Source organism: Canis lupus, chromosome 22 (genome assembly GCF_048164855.1).
Source record: "Canis lupus baileyi chromosome 22, mCanLup2.hap1, whole genome shotgun sequence".
Classification (NCBI taxonomy): Eukaryota; Metazoa; Chordata; class Mammalia; order Carnivora; family Canidae; genus Canis; species Canis lupus.
In genome coordinates, this window is record NC_132859.1 from 8,890,564 (window position 1) to 8,912,438 (window position 21,875).

General features: G+C 36.2%; 1 protein-coding gene and 1 long non-coding RNA gene across 2 annotated transcripts in view; one reads left to right on the top strand and one right to left on the bottom strand.

Annotated features, from left to right (window-relative positions):
* The window catches only part of CPB1 (carboxypeptidase B1), a 34,193-nt gene extending 18,837 nt beyond the window's left edge, over positions 1-15,356 (bottom strand). Inside the window, exons 1-5 of the mRNA XM_072792352.1 lie at positions 15,197-15,356; positions 15,012-15,087; positions 8,125-8,249; positions 217-316; positions 28-129 (exon numbers count right to left, since the gene is read on the bottom strand). Coding sequence (XP_072648453.1) covers positions 28-129; positions 217-316; positions 8,125-8,249; positions 15,012-15,087; positions 15,197-15,267 — 474 coding nt within the window. The 5' untranslated portion in view covers positions 15,268-15,356. The remainder of the gene's footprint in view (positions 1-27; positions 130-216; positions 317-8,124; positions 8,250-15,011; positions 15,088-15,196) is intronic.
* Positions 1-21,875, top strand: part of LOC140613872 (uncharacterized) — a 148,127-nt gene that overhangs the window by 5,556 nt on the left and 120,696 nt on the right. The window lies entirely within an intron of this gene.

Below are 21,875 nucleotides of genomic sequence, written 5' to 3' on the forward strand. Positions count from 1 at the left end.
TGGCAAGGTCATGGTTAAAATAATTACCTTGAGGAGGTATATAGTGCGTCCTTCAAATGTGGTTCCGATGGATCTGCGAGAGATAAGGTCTGGATTCTCACTGGTGACTTGTTGGGTCCAAGCCTCTATCTACCAATGCAACCATTTGTGGATTAATGTGCCATTCTTAGTTCAATTCCCAAAGAAATGTCTGTCTAAATAATATGCACGTCATACCGTTTCCCATCTGTTGTACTTCTCATAACTGTGTCCAGTTGCACGGACCTGGCTGTCAAACTGACCTTCCAGCACCAATCTCAGGTTGTTTATCAATACCCTGTAATAAACCAAAGGAGATGCTCCTTTGAACGTAAGAGTGTTTCACAGTGAACATATGCAACAAACCAGAGTCACTGCTTTAGTAAATGGTGCAAAAAACTCTCCACTGAGTCACACGTGTCCTCTTATTGTTCCTGATGCCCTTTAACCTGAGCTGCTCATCACAAAGAGTGAATATATCATTGGATAGTGCGAGCAAGGCAGGCCCTTTCTCAGCCTAAACTGGACATATTTAGGTGTCCTTAGATCCTAAATTCATAAAATGGTTTTCTCTGGTACATGGGGTATTTTGGATGGGGACCTTAGGTTGTCACACTAAAATATGCACCTGAGCCCTATCTGTGGTCTTTCTTCCTCAGGAATTTCCTGTTTTTAGCACTAAAAGTCCCATGTCCTTGGAACCAGTCAGTCCCAGGTAAACTGGGATAGTTGGTCACTTGAGGGCCTTTCTCCAGGTTTTGAGAAAAATATCTTGATGGATGGAAATACAGAAATATTAATAAACTAAACATTTATTAGGCAAAAAATGCTGGGTTTAAAGAACTAGTTTCTGCTTGCTTGTCTTTTGGCTAGTTTAAAGTAACCAAAGAGTGATTCTGGAGCAACGTAATATGAAAATTGGTGACAGATCTTTGAGGCCTGCTTATTTCTTAGATTGTTCAGGTGAAAGTTTCTGTTAAAAAAGACAGGCTGGAAGGTGTGGATATATGTGACTTCATTTGTCTTTGCTACTGTTGAGTGGAAAGTATGTTCTGAAGGAACAAAATTTTATGAACATTAATGTCCTTGATCACAGCATTGTGAATATTACGTACAGAAGCTAGTTTGCAGAAACTTCTATTATCCACAGTCAAGCCTTGAAATGTTTTTATCTGACACACAGAAAATTGTAGCCACACATCAAAAGTCTACTTCTCCTGTGGCTGCCCCAAGGGCATTCTGATGAAGTATGTCAGGGACATCCTCTGAACCTCCCTCCTAGTCTCTCCTTCATTTGGTTAACTTGGGAATGAACTTGTCTGTTTATGGAAAAATGCAATAAATTAATGCTAAATGATATTTGCTTCCTAGCAAGAGGCAAAATACTATTTTAAAGTCTTAAGTGTATTAAGGTGGTATTAAAAAGAAAAGGGAAAAGGAGGAGATTTAAAAATTTAGCTTGTAGAAAGAAAATTTCTCTTTGAGCAGCCATCAGCATTTTGTTAGTGTATTAATATCTATGGCTGCTGTAAATTACCACAGATGTGGTGTAAAACAACACGAATTGATTATTTTACAGTTCTGTAGGCTAGAAGTCCACCTGTCTCAATGGACTAAAATCAGAATGGCAGTAGGGATGTACTTTCTAGAAGTTCTAGGGGAGATTCTGATTCCTTGTCCTTTCCAGCTGCAAGAGGCTGCCCATGTTCCTTGGCTTTTTGCCCTTTTCTTTTAACTTTGAAGTCAGCAACAGCAGCTCCAGTCCTTTGTCACATCACTCTGACCTCCTCTTTGCCGCCCTCTGCTCCTTGTGAAGACCCTGTTATCATGTTGGACCTATCTGGACAATCTGGGATAATCTATTTTAACTTTAACTGCTTAGCAAACTTAATTCCATCTACAACCCTAACTCCTCTTTACCATGTAATGTGACATATTCAGGTATTCTGGGGATTAGGATATAGACATTTGGGGGGTCCCATAATTCTGCCTGCTATAGTTAGGCATTGTCATAATACCAAAGATTGTAGTAAGTGCTATAATTATATTCAGCACCCAGATTGGATCGCTAGGGGATAGGACAGAAGTAGAAGGAATCCAGAATTGGGAATCAAAAGGTCAGGGGTAGTAGTTTTGCCTAACTTGTAAGTTGATTTCAGATAAATCATTTAATCTCTGGTCTTACTTTTATAATTTTTAGAATGGGGCATTTGATTAGCTGGTATTAAGTCTCCTTTACAGTTCTAAAATGCAGTGGCTTGACTCAAATCTATAGGCCTTGGTCATGGATGTCTTTTGAGGCTTATTAAAAATTTTTTTTAACTAAAATGCCGGTTACCATAAACTTCATAAAGTCCAGGAAAACACCTAGAATAGATAGTTCAGGAAAATGATTTTCAAATATGACATTTATAAAAATAAAAACAAACTAAAACCAAAGCAAAACAAGAAGAAGAGAAACCTTAAAAAGAAAACAAAAAATGTCAACTGGCCAAAATCTTTTTTTTTTTTTTTTAAGATTTTGTTTATTTATTCATGAGAGACACACAGAGAGAGGTAGAGACATAGGCAGGGGGAGAAGCAGGTCCTCGGGGGAAGCCTGATGCAGGACTAGATCTCAGGACCCTGGGATCATGACCTGAGCTAAAGGCAGATGCACAACCACTGAGCCACCCAGGTGCCCCTCAACTGGCCAAAATCTTAATGAAAACTGATATATTCCCAAATCATCAGTTTGAAAGAACAAATCCTGCATAACAAAGATGAACTTCTCGGGCTGAATGACAGAATTTAAACTCCAAGAAGAAATGGTAAGTGTGGGATGCCTGGGTGGCTCAGTGGTTGAGCATCTGCCTTTGGCCCAGGGTGTGATCCTGGGAACTGGGATTGAGTCCCCCTTTCGGCCTGTGTCTCTGCCTTTCTCTCTGTGTCTCTCATGAAAAAATGAATAAAATCTTTAAAAAAAATAGAAATGGTAAGCGACATCTACTTTCACTTTAACAGGATTTTTCATTGTCAGTGAGTGAGTACAATATCATCTAGGTCACATGGCTTGTTAGTGGGTGCCCAGAGTAAAGAAATCATCACTTAAATGCTCCCAGGCATTTCACAGCCTCAAGACATTCAATAGACAACTGTATCCAAGACCATAACCATGGCCAGCTCTGATCTATCAGGAACCAGCTGAGTAGAGGGGGCATTGACCTTCCACAGCATATTGCTATCCTTTCTCTGCACCTAATATTTAAATTCACATTCTTTAGGAGAATCAGTGACTATATAGGGATTAATCTTTTGTTTGGTAGTTAGATGAGACATTCTGTTAGAGTTATTACTGTTTAACTATTAGACCTTTACATAAATAATCAGGGCGAAGAAGCATAAAACAAAACAAAACAAAACAAAACAAAACAAAACAACCTGTTAATTTAAGCTGACACCCAGGAGTAAAAGTACTCTCTAGAAAGTTGCAAAATAACATCAGATTGAGGCTAAAATGTGGTGCTAACTTTCGCCTGAAGCCAGGGGATTGACCTCAAATGATCCTTTCTAGCCTTGTGATTATTTGATTTTATTAGATTTAGGACAAAGCACTACTTTAGCTATATTACAAATATTATTACTAAATAATGAGCTTCTATTCTAGGAGATTAAAGCAATGCCTCTTAATGTAATAGGACTGTATTACAGCTCCAAAATACAGAGGCATGTATACTATTTTATACTTTTATATGTTCTTTTTATAGTGCTATTCAACCTCTTTTTTATAAACATGCAGGCAAATTAGATAACAGGAACTCCCAGCAAAACAAGGAACAGAATATCTGAGAAGGAGAGAAATGATTCACTTTTCTCCCCTTATAGATTCTTGAAAAAGGAGTATTTGGTTAGTTCCTCTACTACATTTCCATCGCTATTGAAGAACACTGTTATGTACCCATTGCTGTTCAAGGACATGTTCCTTAGTGTGAAATACACAGGAAAATAATGTTATAGAAAGTTACTAACAGTCTCTCCCTAGATTGGATAGGGCAAAGACAACCTTCCTGCAGTTTGTAGGAAGGCATTCTGTGAAAGCCTGTCCACCAAAAGGTCTGTCAGTGTGGCTTCAGAACAGTAAATTGGAGATTTGCACCATCCTGTTCCTAGTCTTTCTGTGCTTAAGGGTGAGACATAAGCATAAGAAGGCAGTTATTTTTCTTGGTGCAACACATTTTGAAATTTTTTTCCCATGGTAACTCAAACTGGTTAAAGCTGCCAAAGTGATACAAGTCTTGGTGAAGAGGGATGGAACCATGGAAAAATTTGCAAAGCTATTTTGGTGGAACTAGTGCAGTAGATGGTTCCTGTTGGAAATAAACACAACTACAAAATCTTGCCAGCAGGAAACTGTCTAAATACAAATTAGTTACCATATGAGGTAATAATGGAATACACAGGGACTACTTGCAGCCCCAGCAAGGATATTGCTGGTGTGTTTCTCTGGGGTTTCTAGGGACTTACTATTATTTAATATTTAGAAAATTGTGTGCTACAAGAGTGCTAAGCAGTGAACAGAGAAGCAAAAATTAACAAAAGCTTAGCTCTTGGGTAATAGCCTATGTTCTAGGTGAGACAACATTCACACCCAATTCCCAAAAAGTTTATCTACTAAAAGAGGATGTGAATTTTCCACCTGATAAAGGGAGATTGATATATGATTAGAAGCCATTTTTCTACTTTGTGATATAGGTAGAATTAGGACATCATTCAGGTAGCTAGGGTTAGCTTGTGGTCTCTGATATCCCTTTTGTTTTTCCTCAAAGAATTATAAGGAAACTGTCATTTAAAAACTATTACTGAAGGCTCCTACAGGCTAGGATTTTAGACGTTCTTCCTAGTGTTGTAAGAAGAGCAAAAAGTCACAGACATGAATCTTAATCAAATTTTGAAACTTAACTGTATTATATCTTTGTTTTAAAAAGACAGTCAATTCTTAAGGTCATATTTTGACACTTCCCTCAGGCAGAAGCAGATAGCTAAGCTATATGAAGCATGATAATGGGGTTAAACAAGGCAATTTCCTTTGACCTTTAAAAAATGTATTATCTCTCTCTGTACAGTAGGAAACCATAGCAGCATTCAGTAATGGTAATATCAGTTGCAATTTACTTATATATTGTTTTAGTTCATCTTCACGGTCCTTTGAGAGAAGCATTATATCTTTAAGGAAACTGAAGTTCAGAAAAATTAAGCAATTATCTAAGGTCACACATCCAGGAAGTTGCAGAGCTAGGATTTGAATCCGGTCTATTTTTCTCCAGGGCATTTACTTGTTGTGTGATGTTGCACAGACATTATAGATAATGATTCTGATGTATTCACTAGCATAAATACTATTCTATATTTTTAAGATGTGAAAAACAAGACAAAATTTCTGTTAAAAAATTTTAAGTTACGTTTACTCAAAATAAAATGAAGACTTGAGCTTGTCTTGAGGTGTTGGGTAAACATTTGAATGTTCAGAACTGGAGCTTGACATTGCCTCTTTGCTTCTTACTGATCTACTTCCTGGAGGAAGAACTCTGTTTTAGATGAGAGATCTCATCTTTCTTCCCTCTAGTGCAAATGCTTCCAGGTTAGCATGGTCTCTCCCAGTTTTAAGCTTACCATAGTCTGTTTGCTGCCTAGAGTATGATTTTTTCTTTTCTTTGGCTAACTGGCTTATCTTTAGGTTCTCAGCTGAAGCCTCATTTCCTCTGGTGGCCTTCCCTGATTCTTTAGAGTTGGTCATTTCCCCTTATCTCCAGCTCTTTACTCTTCTTGACATGTATTACATTATTTTGCTACTTTTTGTATAAAGTTTGTTTTCTTCTGAAGGAAGTGGGGCCATATCTGTCCTTTTTGGTACTTGGTATATGTAGGCACTTCCTACCTATTTGTTGAATCAACAATGGACAACTGCTTGTACTTAGGAAGGCATTCTTATCTGAAAAGGCTTAGATGGACCAGTGTGGTATTTGGGGAGAGGAGACATGGGCTGGTCAGCTTAGCCAACTTTAGTCTAGGCCTTTAGGGAATCACTTTCCTTTATTTCAGTCCTTCTTTCCATAACTTCTACCATTAGAGATAGTGGGAGAGCTGTAGGGGGTTGAAGGACAGAAGAACCATCGAGTCTGACCCTATTATTGTCCTTAATCTCAAAGGAGTGTGAGGAAGAAAAACAAAGCTGGAGGTATCACAATTCCAGTTTTCAAGTTATATTACAAAGCAGTAGTAATTAAAACAGTATGGTAATTGCATAAAAATAGACACATAGATTATAACAGAAAACCTAGAAATAAACCCACAATTATATATGGTCAATTAATCTTTGACAAAAGAGGTATGGATATACAGTGGGAAAAAGACAGTCTCTTCAACAAATGGTATTGAGAAAACTGGACAGCTACATGCAAAAGAATGAAATTGGACCACTTTCTTTCACCATACACAAAAATCAACTCAAAATGGATTAAAAATCTAGTATGAGACCCAAAACCATAAAAATCCTTGAAGAGGGCATAGCCATTAATCTCTCTGACATTGGGTCTAGCAACATTTCTCTAACTATGTCTCCTGAGTCAAGGGAAATAAAAACAAAAATAAACTATAGGGGATGTATCAAAATAAAAAGTTTCTGCACACCGAAGGAAATAATTAACAAAACTAAAAGGTAACCTGGAGAATGGGATATTTGCAAATGACATATCCGATAAAAGGTTAGTATCCAATTTATATAAAGAACTGATACAACTGAATACTGAAAAAGCAAATAATCCAATTAAAAGTTGGGGAGAAGACATGGACAGACATTTCCCCAAAGAAGATATCTAGATAGACAACAGCCACATGAAAAGATGCTCAACCGCATTCATCATCAGAGAAATGCAATAAAAACTACAGTGAGAGACCATGTCACATTTATCAAAATGGCTAAAATAAAAAACGTAAGAAACCACAATTGTTGGCGAGAATATGAAGAAGAAGGAACCTACTTGCACTGTTGATGGAAATACAAATTAGTGCAACCATTGTGGAAAAACAGTATAGAGTTTCCTCAAAAAATTAAAAATAGAACTATTCTATGATCTAAAAATCACACTACTAGGTATTTACCCCCAAAATACAAAAATACTAGTTCAAAGGGATGCAAGAACTCTACATTTATTGTGATATTACTTAAAATAGCCAAATTATGGAAGCATCCCAAGTGTCCATTGATAGATGATGGATGAAGAAGATGTGGCATATATATCTATATATCTATATATAACATACACACATAAATACAAATATATATATATATATATATGAATATTACTCAGCTATAAAAAAGAATGAAATCTTGCCACTTGCAACAACATGGTTAGAGCTAGTGTATAATGCTAAGTGAAATAAGCCAGTCAGAGAAAGACAAATACCATGTGTGGAATTTAAGAAACAAAACAAACTAACAAAGGAAAAACAAGAGAGAGAGAGAGAAACAAACCAAAAAACAGACTCTTAACTATAAAGAACAAACTGATGGTTACCAGAGGGAAGGTAGGTGGGGGAATGGAGGAAATAGGGGATGGGATTAAAGAGTACACTTACCATGATGAAAAAAATCAAATGATAAAAAAATATGAATAATTGGTCAAGTTGAAATAAATATTTATTGAATCCACACACACAAAATTAGGAGCATGGGGAGTCCTTAGAGCTCATAATAGGTTTGGCTGCTCACTTGGAAAGAAGACTTGATATGATTTGGGACTGAAACTGTGTCTAGCTGATAATAGAGTGTTCACTGGGTTGCCCTATGGTCTATATATCATTTGTAAACCAGTAGTAGGTCAGGTATCATGCTGAATTGGGGTTCAAGAGTCAAATCCATTTTTTTTTATTAGAGCAAGAACTAAATACGAGATCTATCAGGCTTAAAGTCTTAAAATTGGAATCCCGGGCCAGTTTTGCCACAATCTATTTGTGGGCTCCAGGGGAGCCATGGTCTTGGTCTTCCTTTCACTTTCCCAGGATTATTCAGAGGCTCAGATGAGAGCATACATGGGAGAGAATTTTAATAGCTATAAAACATAAACTTACTCATAGTGTAGTTCATTCTGCTTCAGAAAATCCTCCACCGTCAAAATGTCTTCTGCTTTAACCCGGAAGTCAGCTGTACTGTGAGGTTTGATTTGTGTGACAGAATCTGGTTTCCAGAAGTCAATCTGAATAAGGAGTAAGATACATTGTATTTGACACCTCTAATTCAATGGGTGAATTATCATCAGCAAGCGCACTATTACTCTACTCCATTGAGTTCTTTTCAAACTCAAATTATCCATGAAATCTCTTAAAAATGTCTCCTTTGAGTGAACAAGAATTGGGACCAAGCAGTTAGATATCAATAAAAATGTTTATACATACATACATGGCCTTAATTGATTATCATCAAGCATGAAAAACATATAATTATTTCCCATAATGCTAGTTAATTTCAGTATTCTATAAATGATTCTTTTCTATTTATTGATTTTCTGGAGCAGTTACTTATTGTGATAGCAGTGTTTGTGGTAATGGATAAATGTGCTGAATGAATGATGATGAATTAACTGGAGCCACAAAATTTAATAGAAAGGAACTGATTTTTCCTTTTTTTTACTTTATTTGATTTATTTAATTAATTCGTACTTGGAACTCAGCACTGTGAGTGTCATAGTAATGTGCAGAACCAGGATCTGCATCTCTGACCTGTGGAGGAGATATTTTGGAAAGGAAAATGTATTCTCCCCAGTGGTCATCTTGGCATCATGACCAGAAACAAAATGCTCTCAAAGATCCAGACATTTTTATTTGTTCAATTATTCATCAGCTGTTGTTAAGGACCTACAATATGCTAGGCTCTGTGCCTGAGACTAGGAATACACTAGTGAGCAAATCAAATATAGCTTCTGTCCTTTTGGAGGAGATTTTAGAGAAAATTATGCACAAAAATAACCAAATAACATATTTGATAATTCTAGTGTTTTTCTTTGTTGGTGTGGGGTTTCAAATATCCTTTTTCCATGGAAAAAAATTAACCAAGGATGTGTTGCCTCTCTCAGGTTTCTGTTTTCTTGTTTCTTCCTTGAGCAGGAGAAAGTCCTGCAAGCTTGGGGTGAGCTTAATGGTGGGTCTTTCTCTGCCCCTGTGTCTCACCCGATCCCTGTTTAGGTGTTTATAAGCTAGTCTCAGGTTGGAGATGTGACAGGTGATATTTAAGACCATTGCTTGGAGACTTAGAAGGGAGTTGGGAAAGACTTAGAGGTCATTTAGTAGAAACTAATCAGATACGATATTAAGATGACTCAATTTCAGATGCACTTGCCTGTGAAGAATCCAATAACCTATATCCTGTTCTGGTAATCTTTAGACCACTGTAGATGTCTAGTGGGTGCTGTATCATGAGTCGGGGCCATAGGGAATATCAGGGCAGTAGGAGGCAGAGACATTAGGACAATATCAGAAGGGATTCCAGAAGAAAAATGTGAGTGTGGTTGTCACTAATGTGTTGAAAGGAGACAGTATTGATGATTTGATATGGATTGGCTACACAATGTGATTTAGTGAGTCAAAGATGAGAGGATAAGGATGAAAAGTTAAAAAATAGTGGGGAAAGTATAAAGACATGCCATGATAATAACAGAGAAAGCAAGGGGCTGGTGATAAATTCTAGTTAGCCAACATTGTAAAGAGGAGAGCAATAAAGACAAGCATGTAATAGGAGAAAGCATGTTTTTAAAAGTTAACTCTGTGCTTCTAATAAATGCTTGTCATTCCAAGGTAGGATGGAACAAGGATGTGTATCTTTATTATAGACACAGAGGTTTAGAATTGGTAAAGTGCGTAATGTCCTCCAAACATTTGTAGGCAACTTGACAGTGCTCCACCCATACATAATGCTGGGACCTTTCCGTGTACTCAGGGGACTCCCCACTGCTAATATCTGCATCTCTGTGTTTTAAAACTCTTTCCCTTAGAACTGGAAAAAGCCAAGCTTAACAGCTTGCAGCAGGCAGGAGGTGGCAAAGAACTCTTTCTAGGGAAGTGCTCAACCAGAGAGCCCGGAAAGTGGATGTCTAAATACTCCAATTCTTTCATTTCTCAGGTGTAATAATTCTAAGATGTATGATTTACACCCTTTCCTAGAGTTTCTCTGTAGGATTAAGCTCTAGTTGTACTCCGTGGTAGGTGTCTTAATAGTGTCAGCGTTGTTGGGTTGCCTTCTCTTCTCTACATTACTCCTCACTTTTCTACCAGTGTTCCATGTACTTCCCAAATAAAATCTTTGCCATCAAATCTTTGTCTAAGATTCTGCTTTGAAGAATCTATATTAAGATGCTAGCTTTTCACTGAGAGCAGCATATACCTGCACAGGATATTGGTGATGGTTGTAATACAATCTTGAGTACATCTCGTACACTTCAGAATAGCTTAATTGCTTTAAATGGGTTTTCTTTGCAATATTAAGTTGAAACTTGCCTTTCCTAATCTCTTACTTCTTGCTTATTGGTCTCGACTCTCCTAAATATTGGGAGGTCAATCTCTTTCTATATATTTATCTGCATTTCTACATACATATCTACACACAAAACATATATATGTATGTGTATATATATATATATATCTGTAGAGGGAGAGTGAGAGAGAAAGAGAGAGAAAGAGAGAGAGAGAGACTGAGAGAGAGACTTTTAAGATTATGCAGTGATTCTTTAAATAGGGTAGAGAAATCTCATGAAAATGTTTGACAGAAAACTTGCAGACCTAATCTGAGGTACCTTCAGGTTTCAGTTTGACACGGAGAAAATTGGTCAGGAAATATACCAACACCCAACACTATGAAGTTCTCCAGGTGTGATCACTATGATCTCCATTTAGTAACTAACTATACTGGAGTTAATTCCCAGTGCTTCTTAGGATAAATGGAGCCAAAAATCAGGAGCAACTCTAAAGGCTCATAGATGTTTACCAATGCATCAATTATGGAGACAAATAATAAACTCAAAGTATTATCATAAGGAGATAAATATATATTTCAGTAATTACCAAGACCTCTGATTGAGATCTATATCTGAAATGTGGAAATAGAGCAAAACATATATGAGATATGGGGAATTGAATTATATGTTAATAAATTATAAAACTGAGGTTATAAAATTATAAATCCAGGAATCTGAGTTTAAAAAATCATAACATTTTTTGGAAGATAAAGGAATATCTTATGTGATAGCACTGTGGGAATGTCAACTTAATCAGCCATCTGGCTAATAACTGAAGAATCTTTCTTAAAATATATTAAAAACCAGCACAAAAGCAAGACAAAGTAGTATATATACTATAAATTCTTTTGGGCTTAGAAGAGAGTAAATATTTGTATTGGGGATCTTTGGTTCTTTACAAATTTGTTTCTTCACATTTCTTGCACTTGACTATAAGTTGAACATCTGATAGACTCTTCATTTATCTTATGGAATTTTCTTTTCCTCTTGGAAAAAGTGAGTTCTAATTGAGGCTTAGTTCCAGACAGCAGAGAGGAACTCAGGAGTAAAGTTCAATGGGAGCGATGGGAACACTGGAAGACTATAGCCATGTTACTCTGGGCATAGATTAACATGCAATTTACCATAGAAAAATAGAGTTCAAGAAAGTACAGAGAAAAGAGAATAGGTTTTATGGTTAATGTATCTAATAAAGGAACAAGTGCAATTCTGACTGCAAGGAGATGACATAAAACTCTTACTATATAATTACAGATGAAAAGAGGAGGCTGCTAGAGTCCCATGTGGTCACAGCTCTCCATTACATTCAGCTTGTAAAAGGATATGTTCAAAAGCTGGGAGGAAGGACACATGGCCAAGGATGAATACAAAGACTAGATGCCCTTGTAATGATCTTATCAGGAAGGCTACAGTCCAGAATATGCTGCACTTGCAAGATTGCTAAGGAGAATAAAAATATTCTTTTCATTCATGTTGGAAATAAAATGAATGAAGAAGAAACATGCAGTCCCATTGTTGGAGCTAAAGCATGATGTTTGCAGCTGGAAGAGAGAAAGTCACCCTATTTAACAATTGTTTGGCTTTTGTCTTTTCCAAAGGGATATACTATTTCTTGTTTCTTCTACTCAGGAGAGATGAAATTACCATAAGTAAAGAATTTGTCACATGTTATGATTTTTAGCAGGAATACCATCTTTGGAAAGAGAACATTGAGGCCTAAGATAAATGAAGAGAGAGGAGATTATACTGGCCATGGAAATTGCATTCAAAATTCCAGTTCTAAAGATGGTAATAATAAATACTTACCTAGGTCTCACTATTTTTAAGCTCTTTCTAAGTGCTTTACTTATATTAGGTCTTTTAAATCTCACAATACTATAAGGTAAATATTATTCTTCCTCTCACTTGACAAATGATAAAGTTGAGACTCAGAGGGGTGTTCAAGGTCCAGCTTGCAAGTAGTAGAACCAGGAATTGAACCCAGGAATCTGAGTCCAGATTCTCTGCTCTAGCCTATTGTAAAATGCTGAACTTTAGGTAACTAAAAAAATAACTGCACGTCTGATTGCAGAACTTTTCTCAGCACTCTTGGAGGAATCAGAGCTTGAAGAAATCACTAAGGAGTAGAGGGGGTGAATCTTGGATTTCATAAATAGGAAGACAGGTGAATTCCAGAAGCAGGAGCTCCTGGGGCCTGGCATGGATTCTGGCAAAGCTGCAGAGGAAACTGGAAGCAGATGGATTGTGAATACTGAGAAAAGGAAGCTGTGATCCCTGGGAGCCAGCATGGTTTAAAGCAAGAGTAAGTCAGGCCTAATTAACTTCATCTTATTATTGAAAGAGACCACTAGCCTGATAGAATGCTGAATCTGGATCTTAGCAAAACATTTGACCAAGTCTCTGCATTTATAATCTTCTTTATGAGCTGGAAAGCACAGTTTTAGCTACAGCTAACAATAATGTGGGTAGTTGAGCAAACTTATTTGTGGATAGTTGGTTAATGCATGAGTTTCAATACTTAACACATTGGAAACTCATGATAAATATGTACTGAATGAATGAACCGTAAAGGAGGCTTCTACTTCTGTGCTAACCCCTGATTGACTTAATATTTTTCTTTCTCAGAGACAAAGATAAAAGTTGGGAAGACAAAGATAAAAGCTTGTCAAACTTGCTGGTGATGCAAAGTTAGGGGGAAGAATTATTTCCTTGGATGACTGAATTTGTTTTTGAAATGATCCCAACATGCTGAAAACAGGCTATAAAGATAAATTTTAACAGGATAAATCTAAAATCCTGCATTTAGGTTAAAAATAAATTAGGCAAGAAAAAATAATACCTTGTTTGAGGGTGATTCGTGTGAAAGAAGAATGACCTAATGGTTTCGATGGGACAATAGGTTTGTTATAAACTAAAATTATTCTATAATTTTCAAGATGTTGAAAAGAATCTCAAGCCCCTCTAATAAATGTGTGCTTTATAGATGAAGATAGGGAATGGTCCTGTAATATGTATTAATCAGGGCATACCTAGAAGTCTTTTGTCAATTCAGAAAGCCACATTTTAAAAAAGAGATATAGACAGAAAGATTGAACTATATCCAGAGGTGACCAGAATGATCAGGTGTATATATACCAGTGTTAAGAGAGATTATAGAAGGCCTGGAAAAAATAAATCTTAGAGGTGAGAACATACTTGGCTTAGCTAGGTCCAATGGACCAAAGTTAGAGAAGGTAGCTTTCAGCTTCATGTAACAATTAGAATGACTAATAAGGCAGATGTTCTACCCTGAAAAGCAGTATTCCTGCCATCCCTGGAGATACTCAAACAGGTTATATTAGGGCTAGCCACCAGAGATGGTATTTCTATGGAGTAAATTCCAGATTTGAGTGGAAAGCTAGAATAAATGACTTTATTTTCTTTCATTTCTAAACTTTCGGATGTTTCAGATTATGATACTGTACCTTCTTTTTTCTCCCATATCTTTTTTTAAATAAAGATTTTATTAATTTATTCATGAGAGACACAGAGAGAGGCAGAGACATAGGCAGAGGGAGAAGCAGGCTCCCGTGGGGAGCCTGATGCGGGAGTTGATCCCAGGATGCTGGGATCATGACCTGAACCAAAGGTAGATGTTCAACCACTGAGCCATACAGGTGCCCCATTTTCTCCCATATCTTAAAAGCAAAAAGAAAAAAATTCTATAAAAAGATAGAAAGGTAGATAGATAGATATAAATAGCTGGATATTTAGGGACTAGCAAATTATTTTGGTTTATATTTTATGAAGATACATGTTTGGCCCAAGTGAACTATTTGTGGTCAGCAATAGCTTCCAGCTAACTAGATATATAATTAAAAATATCATTTCTCATGCCATATACAGTGGGGTTTTTTTTAAGTAGCATAGAGATTTTGGTTTCTTGAAAGTAAAAGAAAAATATGGAAATCACTCATGGCTTTTTACCTCTTTTGCCCCCACCCTTCATGTCATATCATTAAGAGGGCCGAATCAAGGTCATGAAAATTCAAGCTGTTTGATTTGGAATGAAAGAAAATCAAAGGGAACAGATGATACATGGGATGTGGAAATGAATTTCAAGTTGGACAGAAGCCCAGTTTTTCAGTAATATCCAAGTTGATCATTTTTCACTTTTGCCTTAGAAGGGAAATGACTGTACATTAGATGTTGTGTGACCTTTGCGACAGTTCCAACTCATCTAGTTGTCATGTCCTGTCAGCTCCTTAAAAAGTTGCCATGGATTTATAATCCTATAGGGCTATGGCAATCTAATTTAGGCAGAAAAAGAAGGTATTGTGGCATTGAATGTTTCTCAAGTTATTTCTTGCTATGGTTAGTATTTTAGTCATTCTTCCTTTGATGGAGTCACAGTGCACGCTAAGATTTTAAAGTAAGTGTGAAGCAAACCTATATTACAGGATTGTTATTTACCTGGGTGGTGCTGGCCAATGTATGGAGTAAGTTGATATGATTTTCATCTTCAACATTGACGCGGAACACCTTCTCACTGAATGGTGAGATAGTAGAAGAAGAGACAATTTATAGTTGGGTAATGCATTCAAATTTGGGGGACAGCAAGGAAGAGGACTTGCTCATTTAAAGAGTTTCTTACTTACCCTTCAAAGTGCTCACCAGAATAGTGAGCAGATGCTAGGGCCAAAGTCACAAGAATCAAGAACGCCAACATTGTGACTGACTGACTAGGTCCTTTGGATGTTTTTTACCTGCTTTTATAATCCAAAGTGTTCTTTGTTTTCTTCTTCTGATTGCAGATAGGCACTATCAAATCTTGATTAATGGTTTTCCTGGCATTGTTGCCTTGGTAGCTCTGTAAAGTCTGGGAGGATATCTCTCTCAACACCTGTGAATACAGAGCAAATAATCTCAACTTCAGCCTATCTAATGTGGGTGTCAGACCTTGAATAGTTTGGTGATAAATGAGTTTTAAATAAAATACATTTTGTAGTCTTTTTTTAGTAGTATTTTTTTTTCATTTTGAATTGAGAATTACATACTATAAATTATATAGATTTAAGTGTAACAATTGATGAGTTTCGACAAATGCATATACTCATGTAACAAAGATCCCAGTCAAGGTATAGAACATTTCTATCACTCTAAGAAGTTCTTTTGAGCACCTTTCCAGTCTCTTCCTGGATTCCCCTCAGGCAATCACCATTTGGATCTCTAGCTTCATACATTAATCTTGCTTATACCAAAACTTGTGTAAATAAGGTCATATCATAAATACTCCTGTCTGGCTTCTTTCATTCAAGATACTATTTTTGAGATATATTAATATTTTTATTTGCATTATTATAATATTCTTCATTAATAATAAGTAACATTTCATTTTATGAATATACCACAATCTGTTTATCCATATTCCTGTGGATGGCTATTTGTGTTGTATCCAATTTTGTGTTCTTATGAATAAAGCTGCAGTAAACATTTTTGTACAGAACTTTTTTTGACATATGTTTTCACTTTGCAGGAGGTAAAGATCTGAGTGGAATTGCTAAATATTATTGTAGGTGAGGGTTTAACATTACAAGATTCTGCCAAATATTTTGTACAGTAGTTGTCCCATATTAAGCTCTTACCAGTACACAGTGGCTCTCCGTTTTCTCCCAACATTTTGGTATTAATTAGTCTTTAATTTTGACAATTCTAGTGGATGTGCAGTGGTTTATAATTGTGATTTTATTTTGTATTCCCTGATATTAATATCTTTTATATATTTATAGACCATTTGTAAATCCTTTTTTGTGAAGCATCTATTGAAGTCACCTGCCTTTTTAAAGAAATTGGTTATTTGGCTTTATATTATTGCATTGTAGCAGTTCTTTATATACTCTGGATACAAGTGCTTTATTAGAAATATATATCACAAACATTTCTTCTCAGTATGTGGCTTTCATTTTCTCAATTCTATTGATGAGCAGAAGTTTTAAATTTTGATGAAGCTTCAGTTTGTCTATGTTCATGCCTTTTATATTCTTTCCAAGAAATCTTTCCTTATCCCAAGGTCTCAAACATATTTACCTACATTTTCTTATAAGAGCTTTGTCATTTAGGTCTTACATATGGTGTAAGGCAGGGATCAACAAAATCTTCAACAATGGATATCTGGTAGATCCAGTACTATATCTAGAGAAGTCTTCTTTACCAATTTAATTACTTTGGTTTCTGTGCCAAAATTCATTTGGCCATATATGTGTGGTGTAACTTTGGACTTTATATTATGTTCCGTTGATGTATTTGTCTAGTTTTCTACAACTATTATGATGTCTTGATTATTATCCTTTAGAGTAAGTCTTAAGGCCAAATAGTATGTAAATCCCCCAACTTTGTTCTTTTCCCAGTTTGATTCCAAATACTTTACATTTACATTTATATTTTAGTATCAACCTATCAATTTCTATGAAATATCTTGCTGGAATTTTGATCAGGATTGCACTGAATCTATAGATCAATTTGTGAAGAACTGGTATAATTACAATATTTAGTCTTTCAACTCATACACATGCTGTCTCTGTACATTAATTTTGGTCTCTGTCAAAAAACGGAAGAGTCTGAAATTTTATCCTACCTACAAGATATAAAGTTATTCTGCCACAAAGTTATTCATAGATACTGGCAGAAGACATGAAACTTCTGGGCCAGAATCAAAAGGCTTTATTATGCATGACATAGGAGGTAGTGTAGACTTTTTTTTTCTTTTAAAAAGATTTTATGTATTTATTCATTAGAGACACAGAGAGAAGCAGAGACATAGGCAGAGGGAGAAGCAGGCTCCTCGTGGGGAGCCTGATGTGAGACTTGATCTTGGGACCCCAGGATCACACCCTGAGAGGAAGGCAGATGCTCAACCACTGAGCCACCCAAGTGTCCCAATAGTGAAGACTTTGTTTGTGTCACTCCTCTAATTTCCCAGTCCCATGGAGGATGATGTGACCGTATCTCAGCTGGATACTGGGTACAGAGGTTTGTGTCACAGTTGAGGGATATTGAGTTTAGGAAACTCTCAATCTCATGAGGGGGCTGCTAGCAAATCTGCTCAACCTTTACCCCTTAGAGGAGATATTAGCTTTATTGCCCTAGAGGGCTAACAGAACTTCCCTTTGCCCCAAAGGGAGATGTCATTTCTATCTTCCAAGCTGTTTGCTATATAAACATTTTTGAAAAGATAGTCCAGAATAAAAGCTGTCACAGGATGTGCAGAAACAGAGGGATCCATGGAGAATTCTCTCAACAATACCTACCCTTTTACACTCTTGACTTCTGGTGAATTTTCTCATGAGCATACTACTGTGTTGGTCGGTCTGATTAGTCTGACTGACAGTGGCTAGGACCAAATTCATTTTATCTAATGTGACGTTTAATTAAGGTTAGTATCAACAGGACTCTAAGCAGCATGATGAAACCATTCTGTAACATTGGCCTCAGCTATTCCTCTCCAGGGTATCAGACCCAACCAGCTGAACAGGTTCCATAAACCATCAGTGTTTGCTTTAGAAAGCCAGGTAGCTTTCTTCTTCAGTTTCAGTATTGACTATTTCACTTCCCCTGAGGCAATACTACAGTTACAACAGGATCTGTTAGCTACTGCACAAATTCTACCATGGCCTGCAAAGAGAGAGTCTAAGGCATTTCTACCACGCATAACAGTCCTGGTCTAAATGAAAGAAAAAACTCATTATTCATACAACTGAAGTGCTCAGCAGTACTGCAGGCTTCACAAGTTCAGTTGATGATATATATTATACCCAGATCTCTCTTTTTGGTGAATTCCACCATGTGATAACAAGATGGTCATTAATAGGTTCAGTTTTATATACTACTTAATTGACAGTTCTATTGGAAAGATAGTTTCTTATCAAAAATTCTAACCCAGATCTTCAGATTAAATCTTAGTGGACTGACTTGGCACATTCACTTCTGTATCCTTGAGGCAATTCTGTAGTCAGGATGATGGGATGGGCTGATTGGCCAGACCTAAGTCATTTGACTACCCTTAGAACCTTAACATACACCCCATGCAAAAAATCGCATATAGCTATTACTTCTGCTTTTGCCACGCTTCCCAGGATGAATCTTGAACAGTCCTCACTTGTATTTGTCACCAGCTCCTAAGTCAAAGTCAAGATCTTATGTTAGTGCCCTAGCTTCAAGAGAGGCTGGGAAAGTAAGATTTCAAACTTTAACTTTCATAGTGGGAGCCTTGTATAGCTCTTTACCTAGAGCATTCTCCACACTTAGAGAAGGGGCTGAGATCTGGATGGTTAAAAGGAATGACAGATATACACTAAAAGGGGACATAATCATTTGTGGGTGATGTGTGGTCTTGTACTTGGAACTTTAAGCACACTAGACAGTTTATTTTAGTTGATGCTTTGTGAATGCAAGTGGAGGGCAATTAGGGTTTTCAGTTAATAATTAAAATTTGTTTTTGTTAATTGTAATAATTTTTTCATAGATACTGAAATTTCTGCTTCCAATCTCATGTTTATATATTTAAATTCTTTTTAATCCACAGCTTGGTGATTAATAAGCCCAGAGGCACCTTTATGTCTCTTTGTGTTTCATGTAACAGCATGAGATTTTGGAGAGTCTGTAAACTGCCCCATAGTGTTATAATTCATCCTATATGATGTCTTACAGTTTCTGGAAAAGCATTTCTCCAAACACATTCCATGGTGTTAAATAGGAAAGGGTTCTGAGGTCAAATGTGTTTGCTTTATACTAAAACAAGCAAGCTCCTTTAGTGTAGGGCTTTTTAGAGTCTTTAATATGTATGGTAAATCATCAAAAAGGGACTCTGACAGCATTTCCCAAATGTATCTCACAATAGAGTGCCAGGTTTGTTAAGTCTAAGTAGAATTGGAAGACTTAGGACCATTGCTGCATTCAAGTATGTGGCTGTGAAACATCTTTCTTCAAACGCATCAGTTAGGACCAGTGATTTTGGGAACACATTTTGGGAAACTCTAGACTGAGTTCACAAATGGAATCACATTAAATTAAAAGTTTGGTTCTATGGATTCTTGGTGTGTTTTGTACAAGGCCAAAGAATTTATTGTGATTTCAACGTTAAGGTCACTAGGTTAAGTGCTATGGAGTATTTAGAGATGAAAAGGGCTTGATTTCTGCTCTTCAAACCCTGCTGTGCCAGACATGCAAGTGGTTAGGCACAAATATTAAAGGAATAGTTTTCTTAACATCTTCCTTCTTTGTTTTAGAGCATGGGTTTAACAATTGGGTCAGTTGATGATTCTGAGTAAATCATTCTCTCAGCTTGCATGCTGTATAGAACCAGTGGGTGAGAACTCTTCTTCACTGTTAACAGACTGAAAGATACATGGGAGAGAGATAAATTAGGGAATGTGTAATTTCTGTTAAGTGAGAGAAAACAATTTTAAAGACTTGGGGGAGTCCAAGTACTTTGTACATGTATTTGTGTCTGTTGATATTAAATAGAAATTTTATATAAAACTTTTTTTTTTCAGAAATCTATAATCATCATCAACATTATCGTATTCTATCATCATTGTTAGACAATTTACAATGAAAGGAGAACTTTGGTGTTTCCATTCTGATGTTACAATGGGATTTTAGGTGATAGAGGGGAAGCTCCTGAAAGCTCCAGAAAGAGTTAGCTTTTGCTTTTGTTTGCATCTAATTAAGACAACTGATTAGTTCAGTCAAGTTAGGGAAAATTCTGCTAAATCCTTATCTTAACTGAACTGCCTGGTTGGTTGTGAAGCAACTAGAATTTCCCTGTAACTTGATGGGTATAACTGATTGATGACCTGATATTTTGGTATTGCCCCAAGGAGGGCAAAAACAACCGGAAAATGCTATCCAGGTGCACCAATGGCCTGTTAGCTTTGTGTAATTATATTTAATATTCGAATAAACTGCTATTTTATGGATATGAAGAGGGAAGCTAGTAAACATTTTCTTGGCAGGTTTTCTCTCTGGCATCTACTGATGTTGATATATGTTTATATATATGTTTTTAAACATGATTATCATCATTAATGGGTATTGTCTACATATCTCTGGGGGAAATAGTGTTTGTTACTGAATTGCAGACCAGTATTTTTGAAAGCTGGAAGATAAACAGGACTATTTCATCCCATAAATCTTACCACCTGACTCATCAATTTGAGATTCCTTATTGAAACAAGGAAAACATCTTTAATCAAGCAAATATTTGGAAACTGCAAACATATTTCTATTTGGAATTTGGGAGATAATTAAAATGGACAGGTTATGATTGATTAACTCTTGAAGAATGGGTTAGTTCAAAGGTAGTTTGTTCTCTTTCTATCCTTATGTCAACACTCCATCAACAAGAATTAAGGAAACAGCATAACTAGGCTCCAGCTCCTTGCTGAGGGCAATTAATCAGGACAGAAGAGTGGGGAGGTAAATTGGAATGGTTCCAAATAAATTAACCTGTTTTTGTACCTACATTTATCTTTGTTAATTCTTATAGACCATCTTAATATTTTGATATTTGTGTATTAGATTATGGATTTTTAGGAAGAAATTCCAAGGTCTTTTAATTATTAAATGAATAAATTAAATATTGTATTTCTATATTAACATCTTTATGGAAACAAACTTGTAAGAAGATGTACATTTCTACCTTTAATTCAAATACAAGAAATGTTTGTTTTATGCTAGTTTGTAAGGTAGTGGGGAATTACCTTTTTCTTAAAATGCTGTGACACTTTAAAGTTCTTCAAAACTTTTTGAGGAAATGGCAAGATTTTAATAAATAAATGTTAATATAAAATGCTGTATGGGTAGAGAAATAAAAGCATAAAATCATTTCAAAAAAGAAATATCGATATTTTCTGACAAGCTGTTTAATATTTACCTGATATGAATCTTCAAAAATGTCTGTGTTCTACTTTGCATGGCTCCAGTTCAATTTCAATTTATTCTTAAAATTAGTTTGGAAGGGCAGCCTCCAGAGACACAGATAATGCAGCTGATGCTGTCATTTGGCAGTCTGGTTCTAACTACCAGATTGTTTTTTTCTGTTCCCAGATTCTAACTCATTGAGAATCTTGTGTTTCTATTATATTACTATGAAGTCATTTGATAGGCTAACCGTATGACGACCAGTCTGGTTGACATTTGAGGGTAGGTTGACAGTAGATTCTCCTGGAGTCATTTGAAAAAGTTGGCATTTAAGTGCTTAGAAAGATAATCAGTACTTGGATTAGCACTTGGATTTTCACCCTTTAAGAGGGATATATATATATTTTAAGAGGGATA